This window comes from Scardinius erythrophthalmus (assembly GCF_964197995.2).
Source record: "Scardinius erythrophthalmus genome assembly, chromosome: 10".
Lineage (NCBI taxonomy): Eukaryota > Metazoa > Chordata > Actinopteri > Cypriniformes > Leuciscidae > Scardinius > Scardinius erythrophthalmus.
In genome coordinates this window covers 2,142,729-2,162,032 of record NC_138230.1, presented here as the reverse complement: position 1 = coordinate 2,162,032, position 19,304 = coordinate 2,142,729, and the positions used below count along the sequence as shown (strand labels likewise).

General features: G+C 40.4%; 2 protein-coding genes across 4 annotated transcripts in view; one reads left to right on the top strand and one right to left on the bottom strand.

Moving 5' to 3' along the window:
- Positions 1-2,829: 2,829 nt before the first annotated feature.
- Positions 2,830-11,708, top strand: tnfaip8l2a (tumor necrosis factor, alpha-induced protein 8-like 2a). The gene is made up of 2 exons (XM_081377540.1): positions 2,830-3,336; positions 10,202-11,708. Exons 1-2 carry the CDS (start codon positions 3,019-3,021, stop codon positions 10,442-10,444), a joined length of 561 nt encoding a protein of 186 aa, XP_081233666.1. The 5' UTR covers positions 2,830-3,018; the 3' UTR covers positions 10,445-11,708.
- Positions 11,709-11,738: 30 nt separating this feature from the next.
- The window catches only part of vps72a (vacuolar protein sorting 72 homolog a), a 10,919-nt gene continuing 3,353 nt past the window's right edge, over positions 11,739-19,304 (bottom strand). Inside the window, exons 3-8 of one of the 3 annotated variants that reach the window (XR_014031006.1) lie at positions 19,011-19,122; positions 18,683-18,859; positions 17,371-17,515; positions 13,448-14,127; positions 12,172-13,164; positions 11,739-11,996 (exon numbers count right to left, since the gene is read on the bottom strand). Coding sequence is in view for 1 of the 3 variants with exons in the window: in XM_081377539.1 (XP_081233665.1) it covers positions 13,725-14,127; positions 17,371-17,515; positions 18,683-18,859; positions 19,011-19,122 (837 nt within the window). In the remaining 2 variants the exon portion in view is untranslated. Of the gene's footprint in view, positions 14,128-17,370; positions 17,516-18,682; positions 18,860-19,010; positions 19,123-19,304 lie in introns of all 3 variants that reach the window. The other 2 variants (XR_014031005.1, XM_081377539.1) reach the window with 2 other exon arrangements.

Below are 19,304 nucleotides of genomic sequence, written 5' to 3'. Positions count from 1 at the left end.
TGATGTATGCTGAACAAACCCACTGTGACAGAAACAACATCCCAGATGATTCCTTTCAGTTGTTAAATCTGATTTGAGAAGAATGACTGATCAGACCAGAAACTGCGCCGACTGATCTGAGAACAGATTTCAGATTCTTTAACTTTTCAATTTGTTTTAAGTATAGTTATTTTATACTTTTGGTATTTATAGAAGGGTATATAATGTTGTGATTGATTGTGTATTTTAAAGCACTTTGGTTCAAATCCTGTTGTTTTTAAAAGTGCTCTATAAATAATAGAGTTGAGATCTCTTCTGAAACTCTAGATCACTTTTCAGTCTTTCAGATCCACGGAGCCCCAAAATATGATCTTCCTCCTGCGGTAACTATATATTTTCATGTATAAAGACCAAATTAATGTGAAAAAAATAATATCATAAATCTGTGTATAATATCATTTGGAAATTATTTAGTTTTTATTATGTTACATCATTGCATTATTTGACTGTAATATTAATGTTAAGGTCAGGTCAGGTTAGGTTATACCTGCCACCGGTAACCATGTAACCCGGTGAGAAGGTAAACTGTCAAAAACCTCTGCAGTCTTGCGTCCACATCTCTTTTAGGAAAAGGCTTCAGGAGTAAACCTTGAGGAAAAATCTGGAGCTGGAGTCCCATAGGCAGCGTGTTGTTGCATGCAACCTCGCTCTGGCAACTCCTGCGTCGGTGCTGGTCCCAAACTCTATCGGCCCAGCTGCTCCGTTGGATCAATCAGCGCAGTGGACTCCTCTTCTCCCTTCTTCTGAAACATGTTTTCGGGAATTCAACAGAAGGGGTGTACATGCACACAAGATCAGACGGCAGACTCTACAACATCGCAAGACCCAGAGCAAAAACAAAGGTGCGTGAGATCATCATTAGAGATATGGTCTTTGCCGATGACGCAGCAGTCACCTCTCACACTGAACAAGATCTACCGTGTCTGATGGACAGATTCTCCCAGGCCTGCAAAGACTTCGGACTAACCATCAGCCTGAAGAAGACCAACGTGCTGGGCCAAGATGTGGACACACCACCTGTCATCACCATCGACAACTACAAACTTGAAGTGGTCCACCGGTTCACTTACCTTGGTTCCACCATTAGCGACAACCTGTCCTTAGATGCCAAAATCAACAAACACATTGGAAAGGCCGCAACAACCCTAGGAAGACTGACCACTCACGTCTGTGAGAATCCCAAGCTGACTCAAACTCAAACCAAGATGGCAGTGTACAAAGCCTGCATAGTCAGTACCCTCCTGTATGGGAGTGAATCCTGGAAAACATATGCCAAGCAAGAGCAGAAGCTGAACAGTTACCACATGCGATGTATCCTTGGCATCAGCTGGAACTACAAAGTGCACAACACCTAGGTTCTTGCCCGTGCCGGCCTTCCCACTATGCACACGCTGCTCAGACAACGCAGACTGCGCTGGCTTGCCCAGGGGCACCGTATGGAAGACGGACGGATCCCCAATGACATCCTCTATGGTGAACTCGGATCCAGCAAAAGACCCCGAGGTCACCCCCAACTGAGATATAAAGATGTCTGCAAGCGCGACATGAAAGCTCTGAAACACAGAGATCTGGGAGGACACTGCAGCTAACCGCAGCAGTTGGCACTGCCTGCTCAAGAAACAACTAAATACAGGTGAGGAGAAGATCTTTAAACAAGCAGAAGAGAGGAGAGCCAGGCGGAAGGCACGTGCACACGGACAGCCAGCCACCCACGACCAACTACATTTGCACTTTGTGCTGGAGAGACTGTCACTCCCGCATCTGTCTCACCAGCCACCGACAATGCTGTTTTAGTCGCAACACCACAAACCCTTAGGGCGCAATATCCATGGTCAACTGAAAGAGGCCTACTACTACTACTAGATTTGTTATTCGTGTAAATACAATTTTATCTATCTATTTTAATAAACTTATTTTAGTCAAATTTATTACTCTATTATTTATTTACATCGTTTTAAAAAAAATCAAATTATAATTTTTTTTTATTTAACCAACTTTTAAATCAGTTATTTATTATAATCAGGTTTTATTTATTTCAAATGTCAAATATTTTTGTTTATTTATTTACATAAATGTATAACTTTTTAATTAAAGTTATTATTTATTTAAATCAAGTTTTATTTATTTATTTTAATCAAATGTATTATATATTTAAATAATTTGTGTTTAATATTTTTTAATCCAAGTTATTATAATCACGTTTTATTTATTTTAATCATTTTGTTTATTTACATTCAATGTATCAATTAATAGTACACATTTTTAAATCTATTTAATTTTTTAATTCTCTATTTATTTAAATGAATTGGTATTTATTTATTTTAATACTTTTATTTAAAGTTCCTATTAGGTTACATCATTGCATCTTTTCTGTACTGTACTGATAGATTTATTATTTGTTTAAATCAGATTTTATTATTTAAATAATATTATTTTTTTATTAAAATAAACTGATAAAAAAAATACACTTTGATTTAAATTATATTCAATTAAAATAAGTTTTTCCCCAAAGTTTTCCCCGGACCCCCAGCACTCTCTTGTGGCCCCTGAGGGCCCATAGTTTCTAAACCCCTGCTCTAGAGGAGACACAACTGGTGAAAACTTTCTGTTTTAATCTCATTGCTGCTGTGAAGAAACAGATATCAGAGAGATCTGGTGTGATTTTTCACTGCCTCATGTATGTTTGTGCTTGTGAAGTTTAGAGGTGATGCTTCAGGTTAGTCTGTGTTCTTCTAGTCACACTTTCAATGCTCTGAACGATACGAAACGTCTCTCAAGAGTCTGAAACTCAGAGTATAAGTGTGTGAGAGAGATAGAAAGCAGAAGTGACATATCTCCTCCGATCACACAGTTTCCTCTCACAGTTACACAGCGGAAGACACCACTTCCTCACACAGACTCGACACACACACTCCTCCGACTGCCCGACGCAGGTAAACACACACTGTATGTCTGCGTCCATCCGTCCTCTGGTGCGGGATGGAGGCGTTCAGCTCCAAGGACATGGCCATGAAGGCCCAGAAGAAGATCCTCAGTCACATGGCCAGCAAGTCCATGGCTCACATGTTCATCGACGACAACAGCAGCGAGGTTCTGGACGAGCTGTACCGCGTCTCCAAAGAGCACACGGGGAACCGCAGCGAGGCCCAGAAGGTGGTGAAGAACATGATCAAGATCGCTGTGAAGGTGGGAGTTCTGTTCCGACATGAGAAGTTCAGCGCGGATGAGCTGAGTCTGGCGCAGGACTTCAGGAAGAAGCTGCATCACGGAGCCATGACGGCCATCAGCTTCCAGGAGGTGCAGTATTTACACATTAATAATGTTTGCATGATTATCTGTGAATTATGATTCATTAGTGCTCTTAAGTCAAGCATCACTAGTGCTACTACTGCTAGTGATGTGCTGAAACCCCTTAAAGTTCTGCGTGTGCATCGTCATTTCACACCAGACAGGAAGCGACTGCTTAGAACACACTAGCAACCACACAGAACATCCTAGCAACCACACGGAACACCCTAGCAACTGTTTAATGCAGGATGCATTCTGATTGGCTGTAAATGTTTTTGTCATTCATCTCAGAGTTAGAATGTTTCTGTGTGAACGGGCCTTTAAATCTTATTTTGAAATGTTTGAAAACTGAAATATGTGGAGAAATTTACAAATAAAGTGAAAAATTGTCTTTTCTAACGGCCGGTTCACACTAAGGACAATGACTGTAACGATAATATCGTTTTACATGCATAGCAGAAATTAAGTCACAACTATAACGATACTTATATTATATGATCACTCTATCAGACAGGAAGCAACTGCTGAGAACACCCTAGCAACCACACAGAACACCCTAGCAACTGTTTAATGCAGGATGCATTCTGATTGGCTGTCAATGTTTTTATCATTCATCTCAGAGTTAGAATGTTTCTGTGTGAACGGGCCTTTAAGAATGAAGAATCTTCCCACTAAGCAAAATGATGTCCAAAAGATGTCTTTTCAACGTCTTTGTCACAAAAGTCGGACGTTGAAAATACGTCCACTGAGGAGCCAGAATGAAAGTTTTTATGACGTCTTTTTTTGACGTGTTCTGCACGTCCGATATCTAGACGTTCATCGAACCTTCGTACGAAACCTTGTGGTGATCAGTGTTTGCTTTAGTTGGGCTCTTGGTCCCCGTTCCTTTTACTTTAACTTTTATTTGACTGCTTTATCTGTGTGTTTGTGTAACACAATTGTTGTGGCAGAGAAAGCCTAGAAAAAGTATGAGGTGTAATCAGCTTATTGATGATGATGACATAATCATCACAAAATGGACATCTAATATTGTGTTTAAAGTTCTGTGTTTATATTTGGCATTCATAACCACCAACCTTGTGGAACTGCATTATTGGTGCCAAAAGCATTAAAATTGTCACTTATTTAAAGTTGTATAAAAAGCATGTGTATCATATAGTCACACACAGACATCAAGATTTTGCATATGATTTCCAACAATGGTGACAATTTAAAAAAAAAAAAGCTTCATGCTGCAATGCATGATGGGTAGCCTTCATAGTACAAAACTCATCCTTAATTCCAAAGCTTTTTTGTTCTGATTGTCACCGTTGTTGTGATTCATATCCAAAATCTTAATGTCTGTGTGTGACTACATGATACACTTGCTCAAAACACCATGTGCACATGCTTTTTATACACCTTCAAATAAGTGATAATTTGAATGCTTTTGGCACCAATATTGCAGTCCAACAAGGTTGGTGGTTATGGATGCCAAAGCATCTGACAACATTAGATGCTTTTTCTGTAATGATTTCATCATCATCAATAAGCTGAAAACAGCTGATCTTACTTATTATTGGCTTTCGCTACCACAATAAACAGATAAAGCAGTCAAATAAAAGTTAAAGTAAAAGAAACGGGGACCAAGAGCCCAACTAAAGCAAACACTGATCACCACAATGGTGACACTTCAAATTAAACAAATATCAACATCTAAACCTCTGTTAATTCTCACTAAGATCATCTGACAGCAATAGTCAAAGTAATTATGTCTAAATGAGACCATAAATGATGCTGAAGATATGTCCACAATGGCCACATCTGAACTAGTTTTAACCTTGTACGAAGGTTCGATGAACGTCTATATCGGACGTGCAGAACACGTCAAAAAAAGACGTCATAAAAACTTTCATTCTGGCTCCTCAGTGGACGTATTTTCAACGTCCGACTTTTGTGACAAAGACGTTGAAAAGACATCTTTTGGACATCATTTTACTTTTTTGACATGTTTGAAAACTGAAATATGTGGAGAAATTTGCAAAGTGAAAAATGTGCCTCTTTTCTAACGGCCCGTTCACACCAAGGACGATAACTAACAATAAAGATATCGCTTTACATACATAGCAGAGTTCACGTCACAGCTATAACGATAACAACACAGAGGAATCACTTTTTAGAGTGATTTTATTCCCAGATGAACGATAAAAACACTGACAGCCAATCAGAATCCGACAGACTTTAACGAGCTTGAGTATTTAAAGCGACAGACGACAAAACTGCAGCGCAAGCTTATAATAAAGAGAATATTGTGTGTTGATGTGGACACTGATATAGTTATCATACTTGGTGTGAACTGTCTTAACCGGAGAAAAATGTCTGAATGTAAATATAAAAACTATGGCAATCAAAATTAACCTGTTAAGTTTGCAATTAATTTGTTTCATTTGAACATATTTAATTTGTTTCATATTAACATACAGTACAGGTCAAAAGTTTGGAAACATTACTATTTTTAATGTTTTTGAAAGAAGTTTCTTCTGCTCATCAAGCCTGCATTTATTTGATCAAAAATACAGATTTTTTTTTTTAATATTGTGATATATTATTACAATTTAAAATAATTGGTTCTCAATTTATTCTACTTTAAATTATCATTTATTTCTGTGATCAAAGCTGAATTTTCAGGATCATTACTCCAGTCTATCACATGATCCTTTAGAAATCATTCTAATATGATGATTCATTATCAAAGTTGGAAACAGTTCTGCTGCTTAATATTTTTTCATAACCTGTGATACTTTTTAGGATACTTTGATGAATAAAAAGTAAAAAAATAAAAATAATAAAAAAGAAGCAAATGTAGCAAAGCAAAATAGAAATCTTTTGTAACAACAATATACACGACTGGTATTTTTTTTTTTTTTTTTTTTTTTTTTGAAATAAATCAATACTTTTATTCAGCAAGGATGTGTTAAATTGATAAAAATATTGATAGTAAAGATTTATATTATTAGAAAATATTTTTTTATTTTGAATAAATGCAGTTCTTTTTTAACCTTTTATTCATCAAATATATTAGGCAGAAGAACTGTTTCCAACGCTCATAATAAATCAGAATATTAGAATGATTTCTGAAGGATCATGTGATAGACTGGATGTCACATGTGACACTGAAGACTGGAGTGATGATCCTGAAAATTCAGCTTTGCATCACAGAAATATTTTTTTTATATATATATATATATTCACATAGAAAACTATTATTTTAAGTTGTAATAATATTTCACAATATTACTGTTTTTTCTGTATTTTTGGTCAAATAAACGCAGCCTTGATAAGCAGGGCCGGCGATTGCTATAGGCGAACTAGGCGGTTGCCTAGGGCGACAAATGTGTTGGGGGCGCGGACGCACTCTAGTGTCGCCCTTTCTACTTCCCATATTAATCATAAAATTAGAACGAAACGCGAAATAAAACATTTTTATTAAACATGATCAAAGGGCGCCCCCTCAACCACACGTTTAATTACTTGTCAACCTGATTATTAGATTGAATTTATGATTTTTGTCGACCATTTCTGGATTGGCGGGGGGCGGGAGGGTTGCGTTACGTTACGTTAGGGAAGTGCTCAGCTGCTGGCGCGTTGATCGAAAATGAAGCGGTCTAAACCTCTGGTGCACAGGGACGAAAACGGAGAAAGGAAGAATATAAAAAATAAAGCTCAGTATAGAGTAAGTCTTCTCATCTTAGCTATTAAGGTGTCCAATGAAATAAATTTGCTTAGTATTGTAGCCTACATCACCTAATATTGGACGTTTCATTGCTGTCACTAAGCTATAGTTTGCTAGCTATAGTTACTTTGAAGGTGAATAGAAATGGCAGAAACAACTGTTAATATTTTATTATTTGAGATAGAACTAAAAGAACTTAAATATTTTAATTTTGTAGTGGTACATACATGATCCATAATAGCACATTTGTTTGTAGAAGGTATAGTTAAACCAGTTTAATGGTCATAATTTGCTTAAATTAATCCAATTTGGTAAATATCCTTGAACATTCTTTGTAGAATTTGTGTATAAACAATTTACAGTTGATTCTTCAAGTCATAATTTGCTTGTTGAAGTGTTGGAGTGACTATTAGAGCATTTTTGTTTGTTCATCAATGAACATTCTTTGTAGCATTTTTGTATGTGCAATTTATTAGAGTGTATCATTAAGTAATATTTTGCTTGTTGAAGTGTTGGAGTGACTACAGGTGAAACTCGAAAAATTAGAATATTGCAAAAGTTCATTTATTTCAATTATTCAACTTATAAGGTGAAACTAATATATTATATAGACTCATTACATGCAAAGTGAGATATTTCAAGACTTTGTTATGGCTTACAGCTTATGACATATAAATTCATATCAATTCTAATTTTCTGTGATTTTGAATTTGGGGTTTTCATAAGCTGTAAGCCATAATCATCAAAATTATAACAAATAAAGGCTTGACACTTATCAATTTTCTTATTTCTTATTTTCTTATAAAGAGCGGGGGGGATGGGGATGGGGGGGGGGGGCGCAAAAACTCAATCTTGCCTAGGGCAACCAAAGGGCTAGAGCCGGCCCTGTTGATAAGCATTAGAGACTTCTTTCAAAAATTAAAAAAAAACTTTTGACCTGTACTGTATTTAACGCACTTAATGCAGCATCGCTTGGCTTGCATTGATCACTCTATCATTCATTCAAGTGCTATTAAACCATTTAAGCGCGATTAGACGCAAAAAAAAACAAACTCAAATCTGCATCTTGTTTACAGCTTGTATTAATATGTGTTTTGGTTGATCGGATCAAAAGTAGATGACGTTAAATACAGCTGAAAACGGGATCCTTGCGTCCACGTTCAGAGGTATTGAAAAACACATTGCTTTTTTGCACGTCACATTGCACGTCAAATGCATTTGGACAGCCACTAAAAAAGACCGTCTACTGACCTAATACATAGACATTATGAGAAGCGCTCTAGTCAGACGGGATTAGACTTTGTCAGCTGACCTAATACCTAATAGAGAGCCTAAGTCCCGCCCCTCCGCTTCCGGCTCATGGGACCTTAGTTCGGAAAAAATATGTATGGTAGTCAATGGCGAGAGATAACTTATCTTTTTATTCCATCTGAACTGTGCCCTGAACTACACATATGATGTTTGTCAATTTAAAAGGTAATTATGAAAGTCAAGAAAGTCGCAGTTTGTCATAAAACAGAAGAGTAACGTTTAGTTTTATGTGAAAATCGCTCAATGAACTACATCTCTCGTCTCGCACTATGTACGTCACAAGATCCGTTGCTCGTATGTGTGTATTCTGGCTCAAAACACTCAGGCATGACGGCGTAACGTTACGATTATAATGTAAGACTATAGAAAAAATGACAGACGTTAGCTTCAGTAAAGTTAGCTTCATTCATTGAGAGAAAAGGTATGACGTCACGTGTGCGCCTTCTGGGTTTGTAGTCTTTGTAATTACGTATTTTCACAGTCTTATACCTCAACAGTTTTACATCAAGCTGCGACTTTCTTGACTTTAAAATGTATCTTTTAAATGGACAAACATCATATGTGTAAATCAGGGCACAATTCAAACGAGATCAAAATATTTGTTGTCTCTCGCCATTGACTACCATACAATATTTTTCCGAAATAAGGTCCCATGGTGGTCGACCGGAAGGGGAGGGACTTAGGCTCTCTATACCAGCTGAAATCCACATTGAGTTCTCTTTCACGCTTGAACAGACAGAAACACACAAAATTATGTAGAAATACCTGTTATTGTCGAGTATCCTTGCGAGCACATTCTTAAACTAGTTATAACTTTAAAAAGCATCTAAAGTTGTGAGAACATCAGATCCGGATCCGCGTCATGTCCGTCGGGTCTTAAAGTGACAGTGGCCTAATAAACCTGCTGTTGTCTGTCATTAATATCAATCAAACAACATACTACCAGAGCCCGTCTACGGAGAGCCTTGGCACTCCCTATTCAGCCCCATTGTATTGATTTTGGTTGCAGTTCCATTAGAATTCCACTGGGTGTGATCGCGAGCGAGTGCAGACTGAATGGGAGTCAATGGGGCTAAATGGCTAAACGTGTCTCTTTCACCCAAATGCCGTTGAGAAATCTCAGATTTTATTGTAGGTTTTGCAAGTTCAACATGGGTTATAGGTCGAAAGTTGAATGAACGAGTACTTATTTCTTTTCTATTTCTTACAGGTTGAGTTGTTGTTGCCCATAACACGCTAGCATTCTGCTAATGACGTCAGCATTCTGACGTCATTGACATTTTAAAAGACTTTTTAAACCAAATAAGTGACTATAAAAAAATCTAACACCCAGCAGTGTGTAATTTCTTTGCATCTTCTTTCGAATACAACATTCAAATTACTAGACAAAAAATTATATCCTGAGAAAAGTGGGTTTTGAGGGTTTTTCGCCATAGACCTCCATTCATTCTGCACTCGCTCGCGAGCGCCCCCGCATGGACAGAGACGTGTTACTGCAACCAATCCAGAACCCGGAAGTAAGCAGAGAGTGCCAATTCTCTTCCTATTAGACATTCTCTGATACTACTTAAAAGAGGTGTAAATATTTAAACACTGGCAGCTTCACTTCTCACCAATGGAAGAGAGCGAAGGGGCGTCATCCATCTTTTTTTACAGTCTATGATCAGGAGATTCAGTACTCTTTCAGAAGATGTGTAATAGCGCCCCCTACCGTATAACAGTGGAAACACGGAAAGCCGGAAAATTCTGTCAATGTCAGAGAAAGAGTTATTTACAGAAAACTGTGTGATTACTGTTTTTAATCGACTGGAAGCACTAGTAAAACTGAGTGTGTGCGTCTGTCTCCGTCAGGTGGAGTTCACATTCGATAAGAGCGTCATGGTGGAGCTGCTGACGGACTGTCGGGATTTAATGCTGAAGCTGGTGGAGAAACACCTGACGCCCAAGTCTCTGGATCGCATCAGGCACGTGTTCAACCATTACGCGGACCCGGATCTGCTCACACACCTGTACGACCCGCAGGGGACGCTGTCGAGCAACCTGAGCAAGATCTGCAGCGGCCTTAACCGCATGATCGAGGAGGGAAAGCTCTGAACACACTCGGACCCACGACTCAGAGACACACTCGCGTCTGATTGGCTGATTCTCACTAGAACATCATCCAAGGGTCAAAGAGAGATTTAAAGGGACAGTTCACCTAAAAATTACTTTCTTCTGTGGAACAGTAAAGAAATGTTGTTTGGTCCCCAACTTTTGTGTTTCACAGAAGACGACAAAAAATATTGGTTTTTAATACAAAATTTTGTTTCTGCATTTTAACATGATTTCCGTCCATCGGTCTTTACAACTAAACCCACAGAGAACTTGAGCAACACTGGAGTTTTGTACAGTTGTATGTACTGGTAAAATAATCCACTTCTGTTTCTCTTTTCATGTTTCACTGTATTATGTTCAACAGTATTACAGTTAAAAACTTAGTGGATCTGATTGAAGTTTCATAATAAAGTGTTGTTTTATTTTGTTTCATATATTCCTCTTTTGAAAACTTCTTAGCTCTGAGATCTTTTTTATGAGCTGGTCTGTCTCTCTTCACTTCTGTAATTTAATTGTTGCTACAAGGAGATTTCAGATCTATGAAGTCCACGAGATCTGACTGTGGTTTCAGTTTCAGAAACACTGGTCGTTATTCAACAATACTCTAAATACACTGTATGACAGTTTAAGGATCACAAATATTAAGAATGCACAATTTGTGGGTTTGTTTTCTGATGTAGATTAAATCTAGAGAAGGACTAGTGCACTAGTGTAAACCATGTTTGCAACCCATTTTACTTCTGTGTTTTTACAAGAAAAAATATCAAACAAGACTTAAATTTAGCTGGAAATTCTATTGAGTGAATTTATTTTAGAATGAATTTCACTGACAGATTTATGCATTTTCACTACAATCACACTCTGCAAAAAATATTTAGCATTTTTTTCTTGTTCGAAATTAAAAATATATAAAAATTTGGTAATACATAGGCTAGGGTCCAATTCTCACTATTAACTCGCTGCTTATTATCATGCATATTACTAGAATATTGGCTGTTTATTAGTACTTAGAAGCACATATTAATGCCCCATTCTGTATGATCATATTCTACATCCCATAATCTAAACATAACAACTACCTTACAAACTGTTCATAAGCAGTCATTAGGAGTTTACTGATGCAAAAGTCATCGTTAATAGTGAGAATTGGAAATAAAGAAAGTAAATAAGCATCTTGATTTTCAAATGTTTAGATATTTGTTCTGGAAAACAAGACAAAAGTAAAAAAAAAAAATTTTTTTTTTGCAGTGCATATTTGGATCGCAAAATAAACAAAGAAAAGAGGGAAACACTCTGTATTGCTCTGCTTTTATTGCATTTTTTTAAACACCTAGAAAAATACAAAAAACAAGACCTCAGGAAATAAGAACATTGCGAGCCGGTGCTGGTGATATGTTACAGTCTTCAGATCATTCAACTGATGAATCCTGTCCTCCAGCAGCGTTTAGAGTCGCTCAGAGTCGCTCGCTCAGAGTCGCATGGCTCACCCAGAATCGCTCACTCAGAATCGCTCACCCAGAATCGCTCACTCAAAATCGCTCACTCAGAATCACTCAGAGTCACTCACTCAGAGTCACTCACTCAGTCACTCACTCAGTCACTCACTCAGAGTCACTCGCTCAGAGTCACTCGCTCAGAGTCACTCGCTCAGAGTCACTCGCTCAGAGTCGCTCACTCAGAGTCACTCGCTCAGAGTCACTCACTCAGAGTCACTCACTCAGAGTCACTCACATTTAGAATCACTCACTCAGAATCACTCAGAGTCACTCACTCAGAGTCACTCACTCAGAATCACTCACTCAGAATCACTCAGAGTCACTCACTCAGAGTCACTCACTCAGAGTCACTCACTCAGAGTCACTCACTCAGAGTCACTCACTCAGAGTCACTCACTCAGAGTCACTCACTCAGAGTCACTCACTCAGAATCACTCACTCAGAATCACTCACTCAGAGTCACTCACTCAGAGTCACTCACTCAGAGTCACTCACTCAGAATCACTCACTCAGAATCACTCACTCAGAATCACTCACTCAGAGTCACTCAGAATCACTCACTCAGAATCACTCAGAGTCACTCACTCAGAGTCACTCACTCAGAGTCACTCACTCAGAGTCACTCACTCAGAGTCACTCACTCAGAGTCACTCACTCAGAGTCACTCACTCAGAGTCACTCACTCAGAGTCACTCACTCAGAGTCACTCACTCAGAGTCACTCACTCAGAATCACTCAGAGTCACTCACTCAGAGTCACTCACTCAGAGTCACTCACTCAGAGTCACTCACTCAGAGTCACTCACTCAGAGTCACTCACTCAGAGTCACTCACTCAGAGTCACTCACTCAGAATCACTCACTCAGAATCACTCAGAGTCACTCAGAATCACTCACTCAGAATCACTCAGAGTCACTCACTCAGAGTCACTCACTCAGAGTCACTCACTCAGAGTCACTCACTCAGAGTCACTCACTCAGAGTCACTCACTCAGAGTCACTCACTCAGAGTCACTCACTCAGAGTCACTCACTCAGAGTCACTCACTCAGAGTCACTCACTCAGAATCACTCACTCAGAATCACTCACTCAGAATCACTCAGAGTCACTCAGAATCACTCACTCAGAATCACTCAGAGTCACTCACTCAGAGTCACTCACTCAGAGTCACTCACTCAGAGTCACTCACTCAGAGTCACTCACTCAGAGTCACTCACTCAGAGTCACTCACTCAGAGTCACTCACTCAGAGTCACTCACTCAGAGTCACTCACTCAGAGTCACTCACTCAGAATCACTCACTCAGAATCACTCAGAGTCACTCAGAATCACTCACTCAGAATCACTCAGAGTCACTCACTCAGAGTCACTCACTCAGAGTCACTCACTCAGAGTCACTCACTCAGAGTCACTCACTCAGAGTCACTCACTCAGAGTCACTCGCTCAGAGTCACTCGCTCAGAGTCACTCGCTCAGAGTCGCTCACTAAGAATCACTCACTCAGAGTCACTCACTCAGAGTCACTCACTCAGAATCACTCACTCAGAATCACTCACTCAGAATCACTCACTCAGAATCACTCACTCAGAGTCACTCACTCAGAGTCACTCGATCAGAGTCACTCACTCAGAATCACTCACTTAGAATCACTCACTCAGAGTCACTCGAGCAAGGAATCTTTGAATCTCTGAATGTGATTCAGCTGAAGTCTTTAACACTGTACAGTCACATGAGTCTGGAGAATCGTCCTCAAGCACAGAGTCAGTGAAGTGAAGTGCACTGATCCACTAGGTGGCGACGACGGGCTGTTTGACGACGGCTTTGAGCCGCCCGCTCTTGTTCGCAGCCGCGGGTGAATCGCTGACGTCACTGGATCCGCCGAAGCTCCCGGAAGCGTTGGGAAAGCCGTGTGCCGTGATGTACTTCTGGTACGCCTCGCGGACGATGCGGAAGGCTCTGGCGTTGGCGTACGGGATGTCGGTCACAGGGTCGCGATACAGCGCGGGATTATGGGTAACGGGACACACCTCCTGGACGGGCTGCGGCGGGATGGAGCGAGCCGACTCAGGGAAGGCGGAGCTAAATGCATCATCGTCGCTGAAGGTGATGTAAGTGCGCGAGCACAGAGACCCCGCCCCCTGCGCCGAGGAAGCGGAAGTGGGCGTGGCCTGGGGCGTGTCCTGGTCCAACCTATAACAGGAGAGAGCCTTATTCAGAATCAGTGCTGTTATCGTTAGCTTTAATATTGTGTAAATAAAACTATGTATTTATAAAAACTTTGTTCATTCACATGAAGCTGATATGTAATAGAAATATTAGATGAAATGTTGCATTCACAACTAAATTAAATAAGTTTAAGCTGACATACCAAAATTGCTAACTGAAATCTATTTAGAGATATTTATACAAAATTACTAAAATTAAAATAAAAAAATCAGAAAATATAAAAACAACAGCTAATTCAAAATATTTATAAAAGCTATGATATATTAATAATACTAAACTGTCACTGATAGGAAGCAGTAAACAGATGTATGCAGTACTTTTGCTGTGCGAGTGTTTCAATTATCGTTATTAATCATTAATTTAGTGTGCTTGATTTTATCTGGGGTAATGACGCGTGCAAAATATAAATCTGTCTATCATTTTGCAGCAATTGTTGATAAAGGAGTTTTTTGCACAATATTGGAAATCTTTCGACTGTAACCCTGAAGACGAGTCAGTGGAGAGTAAACTAGAGCTGTGGCGGAGGAGAAGACTTCAGTCATTATTCACTGCAGAAAGCAAAAGTAAAAACATCTGACGCTGCATTAACGGTTCATATTCTCTCCGACGATGAGAGATTAATCTACTTTAACGAGCTGATAACGGTATATATACAGTAGGGCAAAAAAGTATTTAGTCAGCCACCAATTGTGCAAGTTCTCCCACTTAAAAAGATGAGAGAGGCCTGTAATTTTCATCATAGGTAAAAAAAATCCAGAAAATCACATTGTCTGATTTTTAAAGAATTTATTTGCAAATTATGATGGAAAATAAGTATTTGGTCAATAACAAAAGTTCATCTCAATACTTTGTTATATACCCTTTGTTGGCAATGACAGAGGTCAAACGTTTTCTGTAAGTCTTCACAAGGTTTTCACACACTGTTTGGCCCATTCCTCCATGCAGGTCTCCTCTAGAGCAGTGATGTTTTGGGGCTGTCGCTGGGCAACACTCCCTCCAAAGATTTTCTATGGGTTTGAGATCTGGAGACTGGCTAGGCCACTCCAGGACCTTGAAATGCTTCTTACGTTGCCCGGGCGGTGTGTTTGGGATCATTGTCATGCTGAAAGACCCAGCCACGTTTCATCTTCAATGCCCTTGCTGATGGAAGGAGGTTTTCACTCAAAATCTCACGATACATGGCCCCATTCATTCTTTCCTTTACACGGATCAGTCATCCTGGTCCCTTTGCAGAAAAACAGCCCCAAAGCATGATGTTTCCACCCCCATGCTTCACAGTAGGTATGGTGTTCTTTCTCCTCCAAACACGAGTTGAGTTTTTACCAAAAAGTTCTATTTTGGTTTCATCTGACATTCATATGACATTCTCCCAATCCTCTTCTGGATCATCCAAATGCTCTCTAGCAAACTTCAGACGGGCCTGGACATGTACTGGCTTAAGCAGGGGGACACGTCTGGCACTGCAGGATTTGAGTCCCTGGCGGCGTAGTGTGTTACTGATGGTAGCCTTTGTTACTTTGTCTTTATCTTGCTTGTTTATAGGTGACCAAATACTTATTTTATCGAGGAATTTACCAATTAATTCATTAAAAATCCTACAATGTGATTTTCTGGATTTTTTTTTCTCATTTTGTCTCTCATAGTTGAGGTATACCTATGATGAAAATTACAAGCCTCTCTCATCTTTTTAAGTGGGAGAACTTGCACAATTGGTGGCTGACTAAATACTTTTTTGCCCCACTGTAACTGTCTTCATTTATTTTCTTAATCTTTCTCTTGTTGCCCATAAGTAGTGAAAAAAATAAGAAGAGTATTTCATTTAAAACAATATGTTTTTGATGAGAAGTAAAGCAAATCTAACTAATCTTATATTTTCTTATATTAGCCTATTCATTAAATAATAAAAGTAATAATAATTTATTAGGTCAGCTGATGCTGATCATCTTCTGAACATTGTCTATCGCGCATCATTCCTTCCTTCCCTTCTGATCTATGTAGGGGTGTGAAGGTTAGTATATAACCGTGAGACCGACGGTTATAGTCGAATACCGTCATTAGATCTCTATAACCGCCAAAACCGTGTTATTAAAATATTTTTTACAAACATTTTTTATCATAGAGAATGTTTAAACACTAATTAAAAACAATTGTTAACAGTCTGTGTCATTAATGGTTTACATCGTTTCCAACTGTATTTGATTCTTTGCCAAGTACCAACGCAAGTTTTGTTTTGTAAATCGTCAGACATGATTTTTACCACTTCATTAAGTTTTTCTTTAGAAAGCCTTTCTTTAAAGCGAATTTCGTTTTGTATAAATTGTATATTAATTTTAATAAATGTTTCATTAACCATTTGCATGCATTTAATAAATAAAAAGCAAATATAGTAGACAATATAATAACCGTGACATTGAGGCGCCAGCGCGCCGCGTTCACTTGCATTGCATTGTTAAAAGCCTTTCTTTAAAGCAAATTTCGTTTTGTACAAATTGTATCTTAATTTTAATAAATGTTTCATCAACCAATTGCATGTATTTAATAAATAAAAAGCAAATGACAATATAATAACTGTGACATCGAGGCTCCGATGCGCCGCGTTCACTTGCATTGCATTGTGTGAACTAGAGCGCATCTTGTCGTAAATGAATGAAACTCAGCGTAGGCCTATGCCTCATACATTAGCATTAAATATCTTTGCTGCATCCTTTCTAGAACAGACAAGTGCTTTCTAGCGGCTCGCATCAGCAGAGCATTGCATCGTCCATAGACCGCAAAACAATCGTCGGATGGCGGGCGGGTGCGGCTTTGAAATTTGGTAAAAAAACGTTGGTGCGGATGATGAGTTTTGTGATGCGGTTGCGGACGAAATAATACCCCATCCGCGTATCTCTATCGATAACAACATTGAACACTACACAAATATAAATTTTATTTTTTTTAATTTAGGCGATCAAATAGCTAATCAGTGTCTGCTCGTTTATTCAAACTAAGTTGTCCTATAACAGACGAACGCCCCTCCCCCCCCACCGGCACACCCCTAGATCTATCTATCTATCCATAACTCTTGCGATAAACTATTTAGAAATCCCTGAGTTAGTACATTAGTTTATACCAGATTAATAGCACATCTATCTTGCACCTCTCCAGTAAAGCACTCACACTGATACTGATTCTGCTAAACGGGTGTCCTCTGATGTCTGCACTCACCCCTCCACATCCACGTTCTCCTCCTTCATGTGGGCGTCGGGCACCAGCGGCATCAGCACTGAGTGATAGCGGATCGTCGGCCCCTCAAACCTCCTCTTCTTATGAACCTGCTTCTTCTTATCAGCCTCCAGACGCTCGTAGTTCTCTGAGGAACACACACACACACACACACACACACAAGACAGACAGACACACACAGACAGACAGACAAACAGTTATACTCCGCTCTGAGCAAGTGTGGTACTCTGGTGAGGTGTGTGTGTGTGTGTGTGTGTGTGTGTGTGTGTGTGTGTGTGTGTGTGTGTGTGTGTGTGTTACCCAGCGAGCGCAGGTTGATCTCCGCGGTGAGGGGTGTGTGTGTGTGTGTGTGTGTGTGTGTGTGTGTGTGTGTGTGTTACCCAGCGAGCGCAGGTTGATCTCCGCGGTGAGGTGTGTGTGTGTGTGTGTTACCCAGAGAGCACAGGTTGATCTCCGCGGTGAGGGTTGTGTGTGTGTGTGTGTATGTGTGTGTGTGTGTGTGTGTGTGTGTGTGTTACCCAGCGAGCGCAGGTTGATCTCCGCGGTGAGGTGTGTGTGTGTGTGTTACCCAGCGAGCGCAGGTTGATCTCCGCGGTGAGGTGTGTGTGTGTGTTACCCAGTGAGCACAGGTTGATCTCCGCGGTGAGGGTTGTGTGTGTGTGTGTGTGTGTATGTGTGTGTGTGTGTGTGTGTGTGTGTGTGTTACCCAGCGAGCACAGGTTGATCTCCGCGGTGAGGGTTGTGTGTGTGTGTGTGTATGTGTGTGTGTGTGTGTGTTACCCAGCGAGCGCAGGTTGATCTCCGCGGTGAGGTGTGTGTGTGTGTGTGTGTGTGTGTGTGTGTGTGTGTGTGTGTGTTACCCAGCGAGCGCAGGTTGATCTCCGCGGTGAGGTGTGTGTGTGTGTGTGTGTGTGTGTTACCCAGCGAGCGCAGGTTGATCTCTGCGGTGAGGTGTGTGTGTGTGTGTGTGTGTGTGTGTGTGTGTTACCCAGCGAGCGCAGGTTGATCTCCGCGGTGAGGTGTGTGTGTGTGTGTGTGTGTGTGTGTGTTACCCAGCGAGCGCAGGTTGATCTCTGCGGTGAGGTGTGTGTGTGTGTGTGTGTGTGTGTGTGTTACCCAGCGAGCGCAGGTTGATCTCCGCGGTGAGGTGTGTGTGTGTGTGTGTGTGTGTGTGTTACCCAGCGAGCGCAGGTTGATCTCCGCGGTGAGGTGTGTGTGTGTGTGTGTGTGTGTGTTACCCAGCGAGCGCAGGTTGATCTCCGCGGTGAGGTGTGTGTGTGTGTGTGTGTGTTACCCAGCGAGCGCAGGTTGATCTCCGCGGTGAGCTTAGCCTCCGCTAGCAGCTCGTCTTGCGTCAGCACTCGATCGCTCGCGCCCTTCCTCTTCCTCGGCGCCTCCTGCTGCCGCTCCTGCAGACGCTCGTTCGTCTTGCGCGTGTGTTCGCTCGTCGACTTGCGCACAGACTTACGCACTGAAACACAGCGGCACAATCAGAGCGTCACATGGTTGCTTTCGGAAATGAGGAACTACCCAATCCATCAGTTAGGGTCAGAAGAACTGCAGGAATGATCCAATCACAGACTCTTCATTTGCATATTAAAATCGCTCCGTGTTTTCCTCACTTTCTCCGAACTCCTGCAGCTCCTGAATGATGCGTCGCTCCACTTTGGGTCGTTCAGTCTTTAACTCTTCAGTCACTCGCTTGACTTTGGGCTTGGAGACCTTCAAAGGCTCCTGAAACACACACACACACACACACACACACACACACACACAGTAGTGAGCAGACGTGTTGACGACTAGGGTTGGGAATCAAAAATGGAATACTTGAGGTCAGGACTCGGAAATAAAAATTTGAATTCCTCTTGTGTGTGTGTGTCTGACCTTGTAGGCTTTAGTGACGACTCGGCTCTTCC

What these genes read in the sequence shown, in the direction of transcription:
- tnfaip8l2a (XM_081377540.1), top strand. Translation starts at nt 3,019, where the DNA reads ATGGAGGCGTTCAGCTCCAAGGACATGGCCATGAAGGCCCAGAAGAAG. An exon ending in CGGCCATCAGCTTCCAGGAG is followed by an intron (nt 3,337 to 10,201) that starts GTGCAGTATTTA and finishes TGTCTCCGTCAG; the next exon opens with GTGGAGTTCACATTCGATAA.